General features: G+C 36.5%; 2 protein-coding genes across 2 annotated transcripts in view; one reads left to right on the forward strand and one right to left on the reverse strand.

The window, feature by feature from the left end:
- Window positions 1-577: 577 nt before the first annotated feature.
- LOC124542279 (repetitive organellar protein-like) lies at window positions 578-3,230 on the reverse strand. Its single transcript, XM_047120241.1, has 2 exons — window positions 3,120-3,230; window positions 578-2,086 (listed from the first exon to the last, which is right to left on the reverse strand). Exons 1-2 carry the CDS (start codon window positions 3,178-3,180, stop codon window positions 612-614), a joined length of 1,536 nt encoding a protein of 511 aa, XP_046976197.1. The 5' UTR covers window positions 3,181-3,230; the 3' UTR covers window positions 578-611.
- Window positions 3,231-5,954: 2,724 nt separating this feature from the next.
- The window catches only part of LOC124542131 (nuclear pore complex protein Nup98-Nup96), a 47,280-nt gene continuing 30,577 nt past the window's right edge, over window positions 5,955-22,657 (forward strand). Inside the window, exons 1-19 of the mRNA XM_047120065.1 lie at window positions 5,955-6,101; window positions 7,369-7,476; window positions 7,587-7,715; window positions 8,021-8,221; window positions 9,028-9,159; window positions 9,577-9,710; window positions 10,608-10,737; window positions 11,417-11,497; window positions 12,052-12,144; window positions 12,629-12,720; window positions 13,564-13,714; window positions 14,028-14,150; window positions 14,890-15,021; window positions 16,416-16,521; window positions 17,350-17,462; window positions 18,645-18,775; window positions 20,384-20,520; window positions 21,461-21,591; window positions 22,367-22,400. Coding sequence (XP_046976021.1) covers window positions 7,434-7,476; window positions 7,587-7,715; window positions 8,021-8,221; window positions 9,028-9,159; window positions 9,577-9,710; window positions 10,608-10,737; window positions 11,417-11,497; window positions 12,052-12,144; window positions 12,629-12,720; window positions 13,564-13,714; window positions 14,028-14,150; window positions 14,890-15,021; window positions 16,416-16,521; window positions 17,350-17,462; window positions 18,645-18,775; window positions 20,384-20,520; window positions 21,461-21,591; window positions 22,367-22,400 — 2,093 coding nt within the window. The 5' untranslated portion in view covers window positions 5,955-6,101; window positions 7,369-7,433. The remainder of the gene's footprint in view (window positions 6,102-7,368; window positions 7,477-7,586; window positions 7,716-8,020; window positions 8,222-9,027; window positions 9,160-9,576; window positions 9,711-10,607; window positions 10,738-11,416; window positions 11,498-12,051; window positions 12,145-12,628; window positions 12,721-13,563; window positions 13,715-14,027; window positions 14,151-14,889; window positions 15,022-16,415; window positions 16,522-17,349; window positions 17,463-18,644; window positions 18,776-20,383; window positions 20,521-21,460; window positions 21,592-22,366; window positions 22,401-22,657) is intronic.

Here is a 22,657-nt window from a genome sequence, read left to right on the forward strand (position 1 = left end):
GACAATGCGAAAAATAAATTGTGAATTATTGTAATCAGTGTATATAATGAGTTTAAAAATCGTTACTAACTAACGAAAGTTGAAAATAATACTTAATTTATTCAAAAATCCATAAATAAAAATGCATTTTTTCCAACGTTTGTCACGTGACACAAAACGCTCCTGATTGGCCGGGCTTATGATGAAATCACTTGCTCGTTAACCTTGCTTTTCTACTATATGTACCACAGATTAAAATACAGGAAAGTGATGTCACCAACCTCATTGCAACGCCATATTGTCCAAGTAGCGTTTTTGCACGCTATTTAAGTATTGAATTTTTAATATGATATTTTTCGGCAAATATGTACTAGAAATAAAAAACACAACTTTTACTGGGTTCGTTAACTTCTACTAAATAATATAAAATTGATTTTAAAAACCAGTCAAATAGCCTATTAATCTCGTGATCGGCGGTGAAGGATACATCGTGAGGAAATTTGCATGTGTCTAACATAGAAATTCATCCACCATTCGAACAGCGTGGTATAATATGTTCCAAACCTACTCAAAGGGAGAAAATTTAAAGGCTGTTATTGTTTTATTAATCTCTTACGTTGTACATCTGCAAATTACAATTCAAATGTCAGTAATATGAACATCAACTCGTTTACAGTTTTTCTTACTTCGATATCCGTTTGCCCCATCACACGTACGAGTTGATTTATCAACATTTCGACCGTCTGTTGTACATCGTCCCGCTTGCCATCTTTAAACCCTTCCATTCTGTACAAAATATCATCCCACATGTTTTTATTTTCAACCGTTCCCATGTTCTTATTCAAAATATCAATTAAACTGTGCATCGTTATCGTTCGATTGATCGCATAACGCTCGTATTCATCTGACATTCTCGTTATTGGACGATTCTTGTTCGCTACGACATTTTTTATTATAATGAACATCCATCTACCTTCGTAAGGGTCCCACGACGCTGCTACATCGAGAAGCCAATACAATTTATTTACCGTTTCGACTTCGAGAATACCAGAGAGATTGGTATTTTTTACAGTTTCTATAAGAGCGTTGTTTAATTGCTGGAATTTACGATGACTGCATCTTAACGATATACTTATTACTTCGATTATGAAATCGCTGTATTCACCGTTGCTACGGCATATTGATAATTTCATGCAAGCGTGTTTGTTTTCGATGTTTCTTACTTTCTCGACCTCGTTTTTGAATACGTTCACGATACCGGAAAGTCTATCTGGATGATCTTTATCATCTGATAGTGAATTAACGATCCTCTTTAGTATATAATTATTGACATCTATCGTGTGCAAGATGACGTTCTGTTTCGCTAATTTCGTTTTCAATTTGTATTCGGATATGTCTTTGAGGAATTCGCCGAATTTTTCCATGAAACTCTGCCTCAGCGATCTGAGTTTCCGTTTTATTCTCTCGTCGTCCGTCGATTTCTTCATCTTATCGAATATATCGAGAGATTGTTTCATTATGTGTACGGTGAATTCTTTAATTTTTGAATTGTCCTTAATTTTTTGTTCGTTTGCCCTAATTTTCAATCTTAAAATGCTATCGTTTACATAACCAAGTGTTTTCTTTCTGACATCGTTTCTTTTGTCCACGATTCCTTGTGTTGTTGTGAGTTTACCAATTTTCTTTGTTACATTTAAATCTGGATTTCCATCATCATCTGACAGATTTGCACTGCTTGCGTATGGTTTGGTATATTCACGAGGTGCTGATTCTTCGCTGTCGCTCTCATTAGATCTGTCGTCTGCTGATCCAACTTTAGTTTCATCATTATCTTCACTAACACTATCTTCACTGATATTTTCCTGTGAAGTTTGTTTAATCATATGAAAGTCTTGTTTATTGGTTTCAATCGTTTCAGATACGAAATCGTGTTCTTCTACTTTCTTAACAGTTCTTATTATATTTAGATTATTCTTATCAGATAATTCTTTGTTTTCATTCGAATTATCCTTTATAGGTGTTAATTTGTACGTATAATCCCATTTCGGACCCAGGTCTATCAGGCCTTCTAATTTTAAGCCCAAACATAAGACCTGAAGAGGTAGGCCTGCAACAAAATGTTACACAATTACACATATGACATCCCTAAGAATGCGCTGCCAATCTAAGGAACCTGAGATGTTATCCTTAAACCAGAAAACTATTAACCAGACGACCTAATAGACAAGCACATTAAATGCTGATACCAAATATATTGCAGATTTCTCTACTATATTGTGCATGTATCATACATGAAAACTTTCCTTTTGAATCAATTTATCTATTAAAAAAATCGCTACAAAATCCGCTGTGTAATTTTAAAGATCTAAGCATACATAGGGACAGACAGCGGTAAGCTTGTTTTGTTTTATCCTATATATAATAAATAAATATGAGACAACATCACATACTCAACTCTGATCCCAATGTAAGTAGCTAAAGCACTTGTGTTGTGGAAAATCAGACGTAACGACGATACAAACACCCAGACCAAAGACAAAATAGAAATCTAATGATAATCTGCATCGACTCGTCTGGGAATCCAACCCGAGACCTCGGAGTGGCGTACCCATGACAACCGGTGTACATACCACTTGACCACGGAGGTCGTCCGAGTCTGGTTTGATATAGTTAATATATATATGTTTAATATTATGTTTACGAAATAAAATAATTATAGCATAATCAAAAATAAAACAAATAATTTTGTATTTTTTTTATGGTATAGGTTGGCGGACGAGCATATGGGCCACCTGATGGTAAATGGTCACCATCACCCATAGACAATGACGCTGTAAGAAAAATTAACTATTCCTCACATCGTCAATGTGCCACCAACCTTGAGAACTAAGATAGTTATACTGGCTCACCACCCTTCAAACCGGAACACAACAATACTGGGTACTGTTATTTGGCGGTAGAATAACTGATGAGTGGGTGGTACCTACCCAGACGGGCTTGCACAAAGCCCTACCACTAGAAATAGTAAGACAAAGACGAATTCTTATTAAATAGAGAATATTTTAATTAAGCAACTCAATTCTTATTAATCTGTGGTTTCTCTGAAATATTCGAGAAGTGAATTAAAAAATAAATCTTACACAAAACAATAACAACTCGATAAGTGTAACTTCGCATTATGTTTTGTACTTTATCAAACATACGTTTTATTTCATTTTTATGTGCAATATTTTTATATTCCTAAAATGTTACTAAGAATAAGAAAAGGAAAAGTATGAATGTTCATTTAGCCTTATTTGACAGTTCGATATTCAAATTATTGTATTAATTATTTTTGGCATCCCGACGTTTCGAGCACTTTACAGCGTTCGTGGTCACGGGTAGACTGTGCCAGTCTATGCCAAAAATAATTAATATACGCGATTCAAATCCGTTACAACTAGTTTTATTTCAATGTGTAATCGCGAAAATTTAAGACAACATTATGTATTGTTCTTTTTTTTTTTTTTTTTAAATAAATTTATGGTTGTTTTAGTCTTTTTTTCTTAACAGCAAGTATTTTTGAATCTGTAAAGGAGAGCTTAATACTTTACTTAATCTAGCTCCAGAATCTCGAGGTGAGTAGCGTCAAGATCCTGCTGCTAGTTTAGTTAGCCATTGGGCGGCGTTATATAGACTTAGTGATTTATGTATATTATTATTTAGATAGATTAAGAAAACTTAATGCCGCAAAAAGCATCGGCGAACTAGGAGCAGAACAATAAAGTCGCTGCGTACATACTTCGCTGTAGGAGCGGAAGAAAAAGCACTACCTGCAGTTTCTACGCCCTCTTCCTTGCGTCTTGGAAGGAGGGTGTACAAACTTTTTTTTTTATGATATAGGTTGGCGGACGAGCATATGGGCCACCTGATGGTAAGTGGTCACCATCACCCATAGACAATGACGCTGTAAGAAATATTAACTATTCCTTACATCGTCAATGCGCCACCAACCTTGGGAACTAAGATGTTATGTCCCTTGTGCCTGTAGTTACACTGGCTCACTCACCCTTCAAACCGGAACACAACAATACTGCGTACTGTCGTTTGGCGGTAGAAGAACTGATGAGTAGGTGGTACCTACCCAGACGGGCTTGCACAAAGCCCAACCACCAAGTAAACTTGTGACTTCCACATAAAAACACCCCGTTCTCTCCAAACCCACCTAGCACGAGAATTTTTTTAACGAGATATAAATAAAATACACCATTTGCTGATAATGATTCACTGCAATCTAAGTTTTTTATTAGTTAAAATATAGGAGTATATTATGATAAAGAACTTCCTTCAGTAGGTTATGTTATCGAAGACTCATGGCCATAAATCTTACAATTTGATCTTAATAAAAGTGAGATAGGGTGGGTTAGGGCAAGATTGTTCATGAATAATTTATGGCTGTCTAGTGATCAGCTCCAGCTTTGCACCGGTGCAATACTGATACTAAATATACCACAGAATTATTTACAATATTGTACTTGTATTATATACAAAAACCTTGCTCTCAAATCACTCTATCTAATAAAAAAACCACATCAAAATTGGTTGCCTATTTGCTGTCCCTATATGCCAAGGATATATAGGGACAGAAAGCTTTTATATATATATAATGATTCAATTTTTTTTTGCCATGAGCCTACGGTGACTTGAGATAATATCTTACTCTTACCTAAAAGTGGCCAACACTGTTGAACAAGTTTTCATTAAAAAAAAAAACTTTTTCGTGTTTTGTAATTATTTAAGGGTTTATTCTTCTTCTTCTTCGAGTGCCACTCCGACTAGCGAAGGTTGGCAGTCAGCTTGGAATACTTCTTATTCTTCGCGAGGCGAAAGAGATCGGCAGCACTCGCAATTCCCGTCCATTCTCGGATGTTGCACAGCCAAGACTTTTTTCTGCCCCCAACAGCTCTCCTTCCGGCAATCTTCGTTTTTGATATGTTCATCCTCAGACCAGCGTTTTCACTGCACTCATTAACTCGGCTCATAATTAATTGCAGCTCTTCAGGAGATGATGCTATTAGAACTGTATCGTCAGCGTATCTGATGTTGTTAATATACCGGCCATTTATTTTGACTCCACATTCTAGGTCTTCAATTGCTTCTGCTATTATTTTTTCCGAGTACAAATTAAATAGCGTGGGTGATAATATACAGCCCTGTCGGACTCCTCTCTTTATTTCTACCTCATCAGTCTCCTCATTGTCAACTCGTACAGTAGCCTTCTGGTTCCAATACAGATTCTGAATAATACGTACATCTTTGTCATCTAAGCCGATATCATGTAATAATGCAATTAGACGGTCGTGCTGTACTCTGTCAAAGGCTTTTTCGTAATCGATGAAACAAAGGAAAACGTCTTGTTGCATGTCTCTGCATTTTTGTACGAGAACCTGCATTGCAAAGAGAGCCTCTCTCGTGCCCACTCCTTTTCGAAAGCCAAACTGACTATCTGCGAGTTGTTCGTCGCATTTAGCTCTTATTCGCTCGTGAGTGATATTCAGAAATAGTTTCAATACTTGGCTCATAAGGCTAATCGTTCGAAACTCTTCGCACCTTCTTGCGTTAGCCTTCTTAGGAAGCGTAATAAAAGTTGAGGTTAGCCAGTCTTTGGGTAAGTGGCCAGAGTCGTAAGGGTTTATTAAGAAAACCAAACACATCTTTAAAAAAAGGTACTAATAATCGGGATATATATATAGATATTGTCACATTTAATACTTGATCAAGATTGTAAATATATATATATATTATACAGCCTATATTCTATTAATAAATACATAAATTATTAATTAATATATTATTATTAATAATGGTAAATTTCCAATATTCATAATAATATATTAATTAATAATTAGTATATTAATAATTCTAATTTTGAACGCTTTCATAGTGTGAAGTTTGTTTAATCTGTGCGATGTTTATATTCTGTATCTGTACTTAGCTTGACCATTTCTCATATTGTTGCGATTCGTAAAGGATTCGTTGGTATTTGTATTTTAAAAAGTTTAAGCGAATAATTTCTTCTGTGTTTAAGGTTTATATGTTATCAAGTTCAGTATACAACAGTGAACAGTTTTCTAACTGTGCAAGTAAGTAATTTTTAATTATACTGTACCATAACTATAATTCTAAACTTATTTTAATTTTTGTAACCTATAAGTTAACTTTTTTAGCGCCGATATAATTTTTGACAATAATACATATAATAATAAAACAAACGATCAAGTTTACTCAAATAATATCGTTGGAATGCGTTAGCGTCAATGTGTTGTCCTAAAAACGCAATAAAATGACAATTTTGCGGTTTATACTATGTAAACGTCAATTTTTCGTATTTCGTCAAAATTTTTCAGTATTTGCATAACATTTTTAGGTTTATTCAATCAGAGGCTCTTAAGAATTTTTGATAAAAAGAAAATCGTATATAACACAATCTTCTTTCGTAAAAATACCCTCTTGACGTAAAAAGTTGCAATTTTATGAATTACTAGAAAATAAAGGTAAAACGCTACAGAAAATTAGATTTTGAAACTGTATTATACTTTTTTTAGAGCCACAAATCTAAACATGTCAAAGAAATATTTTTTTCAGCTTAAAATATTTTATACCAATGTTTACAAAACAATTCGGGTGCTTATGACGTCATACATATAATATTTCACATTGTGTAATATCAAATTAATTCGACATCACAATTTAATCACCTTTTACATAGAATATGAATTTAACTAATATATATATCAAAAATATCTAATTAGAACTTCAGACTAGTATATCATGTTCTTGAATTTTTTTTTTAATTTCCTTATCAAAAACAGTCAAAGGTAATAACTTTCACTTCTGTTAATACTTTTTAAAGTTCATATATAGATGTAGTCCGGTGTCTGTAGTAATACTGGCACACTAATAACTTCAAATTAAGATAACTAAATAATTATTAATGTTTCATTAGTATAAAATAAGTGATATTGGTACTGATTCGACTGCTTAATTTAGACAGTGTTTATTCAAATCCGAGATGAAGTCGAGATGGCTCATTGGTTACAAAGCATGCATCTTAACCGATGACTGTGGGTTCAAACCCAGGCGAGCACCACTGAATATTTATGTGCTTATTTTGTGTTTATAATTCATCTCAGCTCTTTCTCGAAAGAAACATACATGTGTTCAATTTCAATTCTGCCACACGAGAATCCACTAGTGTACATTCTAGCAGCATTCAGTGTGCATTCTTCTTATTAATTAATTCTCCTTTAGTTAAACTCACCATTAAATAACACTCATCGTTGAATGTTCTTTGATTACCACACTAACCACAAATGAATAGCTAAAACAATTATTCATTCTATGTTTCAGATACATCATGGTTTTCTAAATTCAAGAAGTCAATTTTTTAACGTAAAGTAGGAATAAAATACAACATGTTCCAAAAGCAAACTTTTGGTGCAGCCAACACTGGCTTCGGTAAGTTTAAATACGTTTACTAAAATATAATAAGGCTGTATAACTTGGTGCCTTAGATCAGGTAACAAAAAAGTTAGTAAAAAAAAAAAATATTGGTTGTCTGTTGACAGGATCTTTCAACGCAGGTGCAAGTACATCCTCACCGTTCAGCGGGTTTAAGCCCACAGCTGGTACTAGTGCATTTGGGGCACCACCAGCGTTCGGAGCGAATGCTACACCCCAGCCTGCCACTGGAGGAGGTATAGATCCAATACAAAATTTTAAAATAATGACACAAATATCCTTAACTGTCCGTCAACTTGAATAAAATATACATAAAACTCAAAATCTTTGTTAAGTGTCACTCAAATGATACCTTTTGACTATTTTTTAGTGCAATGTTGATATCCGAGCTTTAGTTATGAATAAATTCAATAATGTGTAGTATGTTATTATATTTTTATATTCATTATTAGGTGTAAATTAAGGATATTTCTAATGGTGGTCATGGCATTTTGTTTTGATTATTGCTTTTCAATATATCATTTGATTGATTGATCAACAGGTCTGTTCGGTGCCACCAACCCGTCGAGTAGCTTGTTCGGTGGTAACACTACTACCTCCAGCTTTGGTACCACAAGTGGATTCGGCTTCGGTCCCAGCACGTCCACAGGCGGTGGCCTCTTCAGTAATACAACCAGCGGTGTTGGTGGTGGCCTCTTTGGTAATAATCAGAACAATGCTGGCTTTGGGGCAAAGCCTGCAGGTGAGTGATTTTTCTATCCTTTTTATATGATATCAGCTGTGCGAGTTATTAGGGTCGCCTAAGTTACTTCTTATTACATCAGCTATCTGTAAGTGAAAGTCTCTTCAAAATTGGTCCAGCTGTTCCAGAGATTAGCCAGAATAACCAGACAGAAAGACGAACCGACAAATATTGTAAAAAATGTTATTTTGGTATATGTTACCATGTATGAATAATTAAATTTTATAAACAGACACACCTCTATTATTATTTATATAGATTTTTATTTAAGGTGTTAGCAATGTAAGGGTCTAAGTCATCTCGACATCTTTATTCATTATAGTGTTACACTATTGTCTGACTAAATTTCATATCACTATAAATTATAAAACAAAGTCCCCCAGCTTCACTTAATTGTAAAATGACGATTCAAAAGTGCCTGTAAAAGCCTACTTGAATAAAGTTTATTTTGATTTTGAAACTCCAAAAGTACTGAACTGGTATTCATGCGGTTTATAATGTAAACCAGAGTGTAGACAGAGGGATTCATAAGAAAAGTTTGGGTATATATTTTATTAAGGTTTTTGTGTAAATAAGTTGAAATACACAAACGACGTTTGTTAAACGTGTCAACAAAAAAGCAACGAAAACAATATATATAAAAGGTTAAAATTTTTATTGAACATCTCATGTCCAGTCATCTGGTATGGGCTGCTTGTTTATAATAATTTGATTAGTTTTAATACCACAAAAAAATCTTACTTTACTTAGTTATGTTTTTTATAGTGTGCCAACAAATTATATTGTATTATGTCATTTGTTTCCAGGGTTTGGCTTCAGCAACACGACAAACACCAATACCACAGGGCTGTTTGGTTCAGCTCCATCGACGTCCACCGGTCTGTTTGGACAACAGAACACCACAATGGGAGGGGGAGGCCTGTTTGGAAATACAAGTGGTATGGACACTACACTCCTAGGATGATCTTATATATTATTATAGTGAGCTGATGGTTTGCCAGTGATTGTGGGGCGATAGTTGCTAATATATTATGGTCTCATTTTAAAGAGTTTGAGCCGTTAATATACAGAAAAATAAAAGGGATTCCTGATGGCAAATTATGAATTGTGACAATTAAAAAATAATTAATTTTAAAGAGTGCAATAATGTTATTGGCCAGTTAGAATATAAGAATAAAAATTAAAGTAAATTGTTCTCAAAAAATACAAATAAACTTATATATACTATTTGACATTTAAAATGTGTCCAGTGAATTGCAGCTTACAATGAAATTTAATCGGTCATTGGTTACGAAATTCCTATAAAACTTTGCGTGGGTTACCACTTGTTTTAAATGATATTTAAATTGCTTCAGGTGGTTTTGGACAGCAGCAGGCAACTGGTACGGCTCACGTGAAGTACAATCCCATGGTGGGGACGGATGTAGTGGTCAAGAGTGGTACCTCCCAGAACGTCAATATCAAACACCATTGCATCACTTGTATGAAGGTTAGTTTATGTACAGCTAGATACTTATATCATTGGATGGAATAGAATTATTGATGACCTTCGTGGTTGAGTAATACGTACACCAGCTTTCATGGATACACCACTTTGAGGTCCCAGGTTCGATGCCCGGCCGAGTCGACGTAGAATAGGTTCATTAGTTTTCTATATTGTCTTGGGTGTTTGTGCCGTTGTTACTTTTGACTATCCACAACACAAGTGCTTTAGCTACTTACATTGGGATCAGAGTAATGTATGTCATGTGGTCTCATAATTATTAATACATTGGCTAGATGCCCCCCCACACTTATCAAATGTTTTATAATAAGACATTAAATATATTGTTGTGTTCCAATTTGATGGGCTAACATTAGCTAGCTAAGGTTACTTACAGGTATTTATAAAAGTCTTCAGAGTTTATTGCCAGTTCTTCTCGGTAAAATATGTATTTGGAACTTGGGACTTTGTTAATCTGTGTAACATGCTTATATAGCCTTTAGTTAAGATTCAAAATGCTTTTACAAGTTTGTCTTGACTCGAGGTTAGTTTATATACAGCTAGATACTTAAATCATTGGCTGGAATAGAATTATTGATGACCTCCATGGTTGAGTAATAGGTACACCAGTTTTCATGGTTACGCCACTCTCAGATCCTGGGTTCGATGTCCGGTTGAGTCGCTGTAGAATAAGTTCATTAGTTTTCTATGTTGTCTTGGGTCTGGGTGTTTGTGGTGGTGGTGTGCTGGTATTCGGAAGTAGGGACTGTGTTAATTCTTTGTAACAGGGTTGTATAGTCTTAGGTTATGTTTTAATATGCTTTCTTTCTTGTCTTGACTCAAGTTTTGTATGAAAGAATGATAAGTTACTATGTTATTTAAAACTATTGTAATTATTTTCAGGAATATGAAGGCAAATCCCTCGAGGAGCTAAGGTTGGAAGATTATGTCGCTGGCAGGAAGGGTGCTACCGGTGGTGGTGTGTTTGGTGGATTCCAGCAGACAGAAAACAAACCTCTTTTCGGTGGTCCCTGTATGTACATAAACATTTTATATGTCTTATCTCATACAATTTTATATAGATGAGGGTGATTTGTAGATTTATATGGCAAATGAATCAAAAGATATCTTTAACTTAGTATATGATGCCTAATATTATCAGGAAATATAAATTGTTTGTTTGATTTGAAAAAACAAATCATTGTTAGGTAGCCCATTTATTGAGGAAGGATAGCCTACATATCATGCTACAACCAATGGAGTATCAACATTAAATAAAATGTTTAAGTTAAGTAACCAGTATATAGATACTATCGCAGTCAAAAAGTTGAACCATACCCTAAATTCGTATACAATTGTAATTAAGTAACATGACTGTATTTTTAAATGTTCAAAAAGAATACCTACTGATTTTCTTGTCGGTTCTTCTCGGTAGAATTTACTCTCCGAACCGGTGGTAGCTTCACTTAGTATAGTTAAATGACCATTTAAAAGTGCTTGTTAAGGCCTACGTGAATAGAGTATATTTTGATTTTTTTAATGGTCAATATGTCACCAACCTTGGAAACTAAGATGTTATGTCATGTGCCTGTAGTTACACCAATTCACTCAACCTTCAAACTGGTACTCAACATAGCATACATCTTTGGCAGATGTATATGTATTGATCGATAAAGTTATTATGTTATTAACTTTTTTTTATTATTTTCCAGCCTTCGGTCAACCGGCGACTACCAGTGCGCCGAGTTTATTCGGTACCGGTATAGGTTCGACGCCCGCTTTCGGACAAACAAGTGAGTTAACAGTAACTATAAATTCCCACTGCTGGGCTAAAGCCTCCACTCCCTTTTGAATGGGTTTGGATCTTATTCCACCACGCTGTTCCAATACGGATTGTATCCAACAAATATGTGGCAGAATCTATGTTAATATGTGAAAGTAACTCTGTCTGTCAGACGCTCTTTCACGACAAAACCGCTGAACCGATTTTGATGAATATTAGTATGGAGCAAATTTGAACTCTAAGAAAAGGACATAGGCTACTTTTTTGCCTGACACGTGACAACCAACACAAAAATACAACAATATAAAAACAAATTAAGCACATGAATAGTCAGTGGCGCTTGTCACCTTCTAACCACTGGGCCGTCTCGGCTCTTATATCCAACCAAAGCTTACATCCAATTTGATTTTCGAACTGATGATATTGTGATGACATTTGAAAGGTGTTTCCCCCCATAAGTCATTAAGGTATCTATGACGTCACGGAATCTCAAGGTCAAATTTGTTTATTATAACTTCTGCCATTGAAATTGGCGATAGTAAATATTTTACTAATATTTTCCAGATACATTCTCGTTCGGTAACGCGGCTCAGACGAACACAAATACGACTGGTCTGTTTGGCGCCAATAAGCCAGCGTTTGGAGCGCCTTCGACCGGTAATTATAAATTTTTTTGCTAACCGTACTTTCAAAATGGTTAAGGAGTAACCGGTATAGTACGACACAACGTAGATGTAGCGTCGGCAAATTCAATATAGCCGATTACTGTCGATTCACACAACCAACAGAATCAGCTCCCTATCGCGCCACTCGACGCTATTCGTCGCTATAGATTCTCACGACAGTTCGACCCGAGACAGCGAGTGCGTGTAAATCAATGTAGAGGGTTTGGAACATATTCCACCACGCTGTTCCAATGCGGGTTGGTGGAATGCACATGTGGCAGAATTTCGATGAAATTAAACACATGCAAGTTCCATCACGATGTTTTCCTTCACCGCCGAGCACGAGATGAATTATAAACACAAATTAAGCACATATATATAGTGGCGCTTGCCTGGGTTTGTTGGAAATTTAATGGTTATTTAATAATAATAATTACTTTTTTTAATTTAGTTGTTTATATGAGATATTGTGTTAGGTACGGGTCTGTTCGGAGCGACGACGACGCAGGCGCCGGCTTTCGGTACGAACACTTCTACATTCGGCTTTGGAAACACCACGCAGAACCAGGTATACTCAGATCATCATCACTACACAGTATAAAACGAAGTCGCTTACCGCTGTCTGTCCCTATGTATGCTTAGATCTTTGATACGCAACGGATTTTGATGCGGTTTTTTGAATAGATAGAGTGATCCGAGACGAAGGTTTTTGTATAGTATATAGACATATATAATAGTAAAGAAATAAAGATAATTTTAGAAGTATTTAATTTTTTTTTTTTGTATATTTAGTATCAGCATTGTACCCGTGCGAAGCGTGCGTGCGGGTAAATAAATAATAAATATGAGACAAAATCACATACATTACTCTGATCCCAATGTAAGTAGCTAAAGCACTTGTGTTGTGAAAGATCAGAAGTAACGATACCACAAACAACCAGACCAAAGATACTAAACTAATGATAATCAACATCGACTCGGCCGAGAATCGAACCACTCGACCACGGAGGTCGTCAAATTTATAAATCTAGAAAGATGTCTTAAATAATGAAGCAACAACAACAACAGCCTGTAAATTCCCACTGCTGGGCTAAAGGCCTCCTCTCCCTTTGAGGAAAAGGTCTGGAACATATTCCACCATGCTGTTCCAATGCGGGTTGGTGGAATACATATGTGGCAAAATTTCTATGAAATTTGTCACATGCAGGTTTCCTCACGATGTTTTCCTTCACTGTTGAGCACGAGATGAATGAATGAATCAGCGGTGCTTGCGTGGATTTGAACCCGCAGTCATCGGTTAAGATGCACGCGTTCTAGCCACTGGGCCATCTCGACTCTCAAGCAAATACCACTAAATAATAATAAACGTGCATTTTAATATGTTATTGTATAATTTTAATGAATGTTCCAGACTACGGGCGGCCTGTTCGGAGCTAAGCCTGCTACGACGGGCTTCGGCGCTCCGGCCGCCAGTACGGGCTTCGGCGCCTTCGGTAGCGGAGGTTTGTTCGGGGCGAAGCCTCAGCAGACCACCGCGCCCACATTCGGCTCTACCGCACCAAGTATGTAATTATTTTGTATACACACTAGTCGTCGGTGTTGCTTGCTTTTTAGGGGGGTTCGGATTTTTTTTATGGTATTTTTTTAATGGAATAATTTATGAGTAGGTGGTAGGACTTCATGCTAGGGTAGGTACTACCCACTCATCAGATATTCTACCGCTAAACAACAGTACGCAATATTGCTGTGTTGAATAGTTAATAATTCTCACAGCGTCATTGTCTATGGGTGATGGTGACCACTTACCATCAGGTGGCCCATATGCTCGTCCGCCAACCTATACCATAGAAAATAAAAAAAATTTTTTTACTGTAGCGTTCGGCACGACGCCGGGCTTCGGCACCAATACGTCGGGCTCGAGTCTATTCGGCGGCTCATCGTTCGGCAAGCCGCCCACGACTCAGGCCACGTTCGCCTTCAACACGCAGCCCACTCTCGGTGAGGACTACCTTTAGTTACACACTAGCCTTGTACGCGTTTGAATTTAACAAAAAAACATATATAATTGTAGGCTAAGTTACTCCCTATTATATCAGTTATCTGCCAGTGAAAGTCTCGTCAAAATCGGTCCAGTAGTTCCAGAGATTAGCCGGAACAGACAGACAGATAAAATTGTAAAAAATGTTATTTTGGTATATGTACCGTTTATAAATACATATGCATTGAGTGAAAGAGGGCTATTTTAATATTACAAACTGACACTACAATTTTATTCTTTTTCCTTCTTTCAATTCTAGTTCTTAGTTTAGCAATTTGAAGTTAATGAGGTACAGTAGTGTGTATACCGGTTTTCATGGGTACACCAATCCGAGGTCCCGGGTTCGATTCCCGGCCAAGTCTATGTAGAAAAAGTTCATTAGTTTGCTACGTTGTCTTGGGTTTCGGTGTTTGTGGTGCCGTCTGATTCTGATTTTCCACAACACAAGTGCTTTAGCTACTTACATTGGTAGAGTAATGTATGTGATGTTGTCTCATATTTATTATTGAATATTTTTTTGCCAATATTCGCTCATGAAGATAATGCCTGATTGAACAGGTAACCTGTACCACAACTTTTGTACTCGACGTGTTTTTTGTATAGATTCTGATTGCTTTGATTACATGTGATAGTAATGTATGTGATGTTGTCTCATATTGATTTATTTCTTAAATTAATGAATTCCATATAACATTTCAGGCACGGGTCTCGGCGGCGGTCTGGGCACGGCGTTCCAGGCGAAGCCTACCACGCCGGCGTTCGGTTCGCTCGGCGGGATGGGTACTGGCTCCATGTTCCAGGCGCCTGCGCAGAATAACACCTTCCGGACCGGTTAGATTCTACTCAACTACCCTTTTATAATATTGCTCTGGTAAAACGCCTATAGACACATGTTAGATGTAGCATCGGCAAATTAAATAAAACCGATTGCTGGCTATTTATCGCGCCACTCGACGCTATTCGTCGCTATAGATTCCCGCGTCAGTTCGACCCGAGACAGCGAGTGCGTGTAAAGCGACGCGTCGAATTGATGAATGTATTAGGTCATATGATATTACAAGTTATTACGTTTGTGTAAAGAGCATATACACGTATGATCATATAGTTCGGATGTGATCGGTTTTACGAATTTTGTCGATGCTACATCTGAGTTGTGTCGTACTTAAACCTTTCAAAAATGCGGGGGAAATAGGTGTGTTTCGTTGGTTGATATAACGCCCTGTTCACTCTAGTACACCAGAATACCTTACATACTCTTGGGGGTTATCACGGGAATGCTTGCTTGGTTAAATCGTCAAGGTCGACCTTGAGTACGACATTTGTCATTGTACGAGTTAAATAAATATATTTTATTCAAATCTCAGGTTCACAAACTTTATTAAGATTTACTTAGCAGTAGGACTATAACCTAAAATATTCACCTTTATTTATCAACGGTGAAGGAAATCACTATCTATTAAAAATAAATAAAAAATTTAACAAAAAGAAAAACCGACTTCAAACAAAACACTATTTTAAAACAAATGAATTTGCACTAAAAAGTAATAAAAATAATTGCGTATTCAACATATTTTTTAGAGTCCTCCTAAGCTAAAATGATATGAAAAATATTAGACTACTTAAAAGTCGATTTACGATTATATAATGGTTATATATATAATAATTATATAATTATTGCTATGTTGAGGCGCGTGCCCGTGGCTGAAACCGGCTCCAAAAGTCAAAATCGGTTCATAAATGGCAAAGTAATCAGCGAACAAACATAAAAAATATATATATACGGTCGAATTGAGAACACTTCTTTTTTGAAGTCGGCTAAAAACTACATCAAAATCCGTTGCGTAATATTAAAGATGTACGCATACATAGTTACAGACAGCGGTAAGCGACTTTGTATTATATAACATACAACAACAACAACAGCCTGTAAATTCCCATTGCTGGGCTAAAGGCCTCCTCTCCCTTTGCCATATTCCACCACGCTGTTCCAATGCGGGTTGGTGGAATACACACGTGGCAGAATTTCTATGAAATTTGTCACATGCAGTTTTCCTCACGATGTTTTCCTTCACCGCTGAGCACGAGATGAATTATAAAGACAAATTAAGCACATGAATCAGCGGTGCTTGCCTGTGTTTGAACCCGCAATCATCGGTTAAGATGCACGCGTTCTAACCACTGGGCCATCTCGACTGAGTAATGTTTAACATGTGTCCCGTTGCCAGGTCTGGACTCGGGGCTCGGGGGCGGAGGCCTATTCGGCAACACGTCCTCGTTGGGCGGGAACACGCTCGGCATGGGGCAGCTCAACGCGAACAACACAAGTCTGGGGTGAGTCTTAATATATTTTAATTTACTAATGTGATCGTCAGTGTGGTCGCTGCTTTATAAATGTGCTGAAGTCGGCTAAATGTTGTTGATTATGTGATTACGGCCTTATGTGTTATGATATATTATGTATAACAAGCTATTTGACAATGCGAAAAATAAATTGTGAATTATTGTAATCAGTGTATATTATGACTTTGCAGCGCCATATTGTCCAAGTAGCGTTTTCGCGCGCTATTTAAATATGGAATTTTTAATATGAATTTTTTCGGCAAATATGTAGTAGGAATAAAAAAAATCTACTTTTATTGGGTTCCTTATTTAAAACTATTTAATTTTAAAAACCAGTCAAATAGCCTATTGTAAGTCTTACGTGATTTTGTATGTTAATATTGAATCAGATTAACTGCTGAGTAACTACTGACTGTAACCAGTGGTAGCTTTATTTAAAATAGTTCTGTTAATAGAATAAATATTTTAAAATGTTTCTCGTCGCCTACAACACAAACTGATGACTTCCGTAGTCGAGTAGTGCCTACACCGGTTTTCATGAGTACGCCACTCCATGGTCCCGGGTTCGATTCCCGGCCGAGTCAGTTCAAAAAAAAGTTCATTAGTTTTCTACGTTGTCTCGGTCTAGGTATTTGTGGTTCCGTCGTTACTTCTGATTTTCCATAAAACAAGTGCGTTAGCTACTTACATTGGTAGAGTAATGTATGTGATGTTGTCCAATATTTATTTAATTATTTATGTATGTATAGTCTGTTATAACCTCATAATATAAGCCGGTTAATTTGTGTTAGTGTTTTAAATGTAAAATGTAATTTTCAGCGGAGGCCTGTCGGGCGCGTCCGCAGCGGGCAACGTGCACGAACAGATCCTATCGCTGGCAGCGCGCCCCTACGGAGACCAGCCGCTCTTTAAAGACCTACTGCCTGACACTTGTATGTATAGCTTTACTGTGACTAGGCTTATGGCCAATAAAATAGGTTCGCTTTTTAAAGATTCCAATTAGTTTCGCCAAAGAATAATTTTTATTATAATAGTCTAATACCCTATGATTAATTAAATAAAAAAAATGAAACACGAATGACTAACCTATACCTTACAGATCTTTATTTATTTATAATTGAACACAATTACCTACACATAGCTTTAATCAGTTACAAGAATATTTCAATACATGGACGGTTAATTAGTATGTGCGTATGCAAGAACAGTAAATACCACGACTGATACAAACAGACTTGAACCTAATCGACCGACAGTCAACCGAACATTAAACCGTTACTTAGCGTTCTGACGTATTTATGTGATTCCGTTCGGTCCTGTTTGAGAAGAGGGTAGTTCTTGTAAGAATAGTATAGTAGAAAATTAGCAATGGAACAGAAGTATATATAATATATATGTTATAAGTATATTATCTTTATATAACATATTGTTTGAAAGAGATTAATTATCATCTATAATAATCAATTAATATTTTAACTGTGGCAATACCTTTTATATATTACTGGGCTATGTATCTATAGTCGCTCCCCCTGAGTAATATTAACTCGTATGCTGTATTTAGGAGGTGTTCAAGTATTACGTAATGAAATTTGAGCGGGAGGAAGTCTTTCTTACAACACGTTACGTAACATTGTTTTATTTTAAATAAAAAAATAGAGAATCAAAGCTCCCAAATTGGCAACCCTTTTCATTTGTGTTTTACGGGGAATCCCTCGATTGTACGAGTTTGGTCGTAATTTTTAATTTGTTAAAAGATAGTCAAAGTACGCAGTGTTACAGCAATGTTGTGGACTAAAGATATCTTGTTTATTTAGTATTATTACTGCAAAGCCAATTAAAACTATAACATAACTTTGCGGTTAAAATGGTCAGTTGAGTATTACGTAACCTTTAGATAGGCGGAAGTGAGTAGAGAAAAACATTACGGTGCGTTACAGGGGAGTAGAAGTGGTTAAAAATATTCAATAATTGCGTTACGTAATACTTGAATACTCCCTTATATTACTATTATTGTATCTTTATGTGTTTGTGTAAGAGTGTGCGTGTGTGTTGCTAATTATTATAATACTCGTGTGTGTGTGTGTATTACTAAGTTTAACAATACTCGTTTGCAGCCCGCGCGGAGGACGCGCTGCGTGCCACCAACCCGGCGTGCGTGAAGGCGGCGCTGCAGGGCGCGCACTTCCGCGTGGCGTCCCCGCCCTCGCGCCTCGCGCTCGCGCCGCGCCCCGTCGCGCACGACCGGGTACGCTGTCACGCCATTAACGCGAACCAACAATAGAAACGGACCGAAAATTGATCCTTGTGGAACCCTCACTTGTTTGAACCATTTTGTTTTTCATATACTTTTTCCTCCGTAGTACGACAGCTCGCTGTGACGTCACCATGACTTGTCGATAATCTCATGTATCATATATCGTTGGACGCCATTAACGTGAACCAAAAATAGAAACGGACCGAAAATTGATCCTTGTGGAACCCTCACTTGTTTGAACCATTTTGTTTTTCATATACTTTTTCCTCCGTAGTACGACAGCTCGCTGTGACGTCACCATGACTTGTCGATAATCTCATGTATCATATATCGTTGGACGCCATTAACGTGAACCAAAAATAGAAACGGGCCGAAAATTGATCCTTGTGGAACCCTCACTTTTTTGAACCATTTTGTTTTTCATATACTTTTCCCTCCGTTGAACCACAGCTCGCTGTGACGTCACGATCAGCTGGCGTTGATCGGATGTATCATATATCGATGGTCGCCATTAATGAGAACCAAAAATAGAAACGGACCTAAAATTTATCCTAGTGGAACCCTCACTTTATTGAACCATTTTGTTTATAATACACGTTTCCCTCCGTAGTGTCGTCCTACTTTTGTTCTGCTTTCTGTGACGTCACGATCAGTTGTCGTTGATCTGATGTCGATGGCAATTAACGTGTATCAAAAATAGAAAGGGACCTAAAATTTATCCTTGTGAAACCCTCATGTTTTTCAACAATTTTGTTTTTCATATACTTTTCCCTCCGTTGAACCACAGCTCGCTGTGACGTCACGATCAGCTGGCGTTGATCGGATGTATCATATATCGATGGTCGCCATTAACGAGAACCAAAAATAGAAACGGACCTAAAATTTATCCTTGTGGAACCCTCACTTTATTGAACCATTTTGTTTATAATACACGTTTCCCTCCGTAGTGTCGTCCTACTTTCGTTCTGCTTTCTGTGACGTCACGATCAGTTGTCGTTGATCTGATGTCGATGGCAATTAACGTGTATCAAAAATAGAAAGGGACCTAAAATTTATCCTTGTGAAACCCTCATGTTTTTCAACCATTTTGTTTTTCATATACTTTTCCCTCCGTAGAACCACAGCTCGCTGTGACGTCACGATCAGCTGGCGTTGATCGGATGTATCATATATCGATGGTCGCCATTAACGAGAACCAAAAATAGAAACGGACCTAAAATTTATCCTTGTGGAACCCTCACTTTTTTTGGACCATTTTGTTTTTATTGTACTTTTCCCTCCGTAACGTCACGATAAACGAACGAACTAAGATGTTATGTCCTTTGTGCCTGTAATTATACTAGCTAACTTACCTATCAAACGTATAACAATACTTAGGGTTATTGCTTGGCAGTACCTACCCAGACAAGTCTACCGAGTAACCATACCATTGTTACATATTTATCCTCCATCAACTAACTGGAGATGATTAAACCCAAAATTAACACTTAAATACATTGTTATTGAATTGAATCCACAGTATTTTAATATTCAGGTGATATAACCACTGGGCTATTTTGGCTTTGTGATTTTGCAAATATATTTATATGATTATTCCAGAAGTCACTCTTCGACGGTCTGGAAGAGTCGGACGCCAGTCTAGAGGATAAATTGAGTTTGAAACCGAGCCGGAAGCGTCTAGTTCTGCGACCGAACACTCGTACCGAGGATGATGTGGACAGGCGCGAAAATAACGGGTAAGTATAATAATAAAATTGGAGTGTCTGTTTGTAATGTTGAAATAACCGCTTTTTATTAATTGCATATGTATACATGTGAGTCGAGATGGCCCAGTGGTTAGAACGCGTGCATCTTAACCGATGACTGCGGGTTCAAACCCAGGCAAGAACCGCTGTTTCATGTGCTTAATTTGTGTTTATAATTCATCTCGTGCTCGGCGGTGAAGGAAAACATCGTGAGGAAACCTGCATGTGACAAATTTCATAGAAATTCTGCCACGTGTGTATTCCACCAACCCGCATTGGAATAGCATGGTGGAAAATGTTCCAAAACCATCTCCTTAATGGAAGAGGAGGCCTTATCTCAGCAGTTGGTAATGTACAGGCTGTTACGTAGAGACAGACAGACGAGGCAAGGGAGTTTGTTTTATCAAAGTCAAAGTCAAAAACCTTTATTCAAAATAGAAGTGTTTGAACGTATTTACCACTGGTTCGGAATATAATATCTCAGACCGGAGAAGAACCGGCGAAAGAAACTCGGGTTTTTTTTTTTTTTTTATAATGTCAATTTACAATTTACAGAAATAAACATATTCTTCTTATTTGAAACACTGGAGGCGATCATTTCATTCCCAATGTGTGCAGTCAACTAGAAAGTCATTAGTGCTGTAATACCCTTCAGCGAACAAACGGTCTTTAACGATTCTTTTGAATTTTATAATTGAATATTGTTGAAAGTTTTCTGAGATCCTGTTGTAAAAACGTATACATTGCTCCAAAAAAGAGTTACTAACCCCGTGTAATCGCGTACTAGACGTAACAAGTTTATTCTTGTTTCCTAGTATTAATGGAATGTACATACGTCACAATTTTTGGGAAAATCATTTATGTTTTTGCGTATATACATGACATTATCAAAAACTAAAATATATAGTGAAAAAATAAAACATTTCAACAGATCAATCGAAGACGCGTCGAGGCAAGATGCAAACAGTCAAGAGACGAGGGAGAATCAGGATCCGAAAGATGATTTCATCTCGCAGCGAGCGGAGAGGGAGATGATGAAACAGCGCCATCTCGAGAACAACAGTGAGTACAACTTCATTGCGTTAGAAAGAGAGAGAATATCGGATAGGCTATTTGACTGGTTTTTAAAATCCATATTATATTATTTAGTAGAGGTTATTTGTTTTTTTTTTTATAGCTATAAGTTTTATTATTCTGTAAATAAAAGACAGTTTCAACTACTTTTAATTAAATGATAGTCAAATTAAAATATATATTATGATGTATAATCTTAAATGTGAAACAGAATATATATAATAGTCTATTCTGATCAAGGAAGCAATAAAGGAAAACGAATCTTTACTGATAATATGCGATTAGCTAAAAAACAGCCAAATATGCTATGCTATGCTATTTGACTGGTTTTTAAAATGCATTTCATATTATTTAGTAGAGGTTAAGGAACCCAGTAAAAGTTGTTCTTTTTTATTTCTAGTACATATTTGCCGAGAAATATCATATTCAAAATTCCATATTTAAAATAGCGCGCGAAAACGCTACTTGGACAATATGGCGCTGCAATGGGTTTCGGTGACGTCACTTGCCTGTATTTTAATCTGTGGTACATATAGCAAGGTTAACAAGCAAGTAGCTTCATCATAATCCCGCCCAATCGGGAGCGTTTTGTGTCACGTGACAAACGTTGGAAAAAAATGCATTTTTATGTATGGATTTTTTAATAAATTAAATATTATTATTCTATATTCTGTTTTATTAATATAAACACAGAACAGTAATTTTAGTGATATATTTAGGTATTTGTTAATTAAAGTTAATCTATGGTTCATACTTGTTTCAGATGTAGACTCAAACTCCGAGAGGCACGGTAGTTGGTAAGTATAGTTTTTTTTATATACATATATTTATTTTGGAAATCCCTGATTAACAGGATTAGATTAGTTTATAGGCATAGGTGAGTTTATGTACTCCTAGTACTCTTAGGTACAAACTAAGACCCCCTAAATAGACTTAAATATATGTAGTGCTTATAAAGCTCTTCGCGTTTTATGTTCGCCTGGTACTTTTGAGTACGAAATAAGGCGGGTCTAGATTTACTTAAAATATATGTAGAGCTTATTGACATCTAAGC

Source organism: Vanessa cardui, chromosome 30 (genome assembly GCF_905220365.1).
Source record: "Vanessa cardui chromosome 30, ilVanCard2.1, whole genome shotgun sequence".
Taxonomy (NCBI): Eukaryota; Metazoa; Arthropoda; class Insecta; order Lepidoptera; family Nymphalidae; genus Vanessa; species Vanessa cardui.

What these genes read in the sequence shown, in the direction of transcription:
- LOC124542279 (XM_047120241.1), bottom strand. Translation starts at nt 3,180, where the DNA reads ATGTTTGATAAAGTACAAAACATAATGCGAAGTTACACTTATCGAGTT. An exon ending in TCGAGTTGTTATTGTTTTGT is followed by an intron (nt 2,087 to 3,119) that starts GTAAGATTTATT and finishes ATTTTGTTGCAG; the next exon opens with GCCTACCTCTTCAGGTCTTA.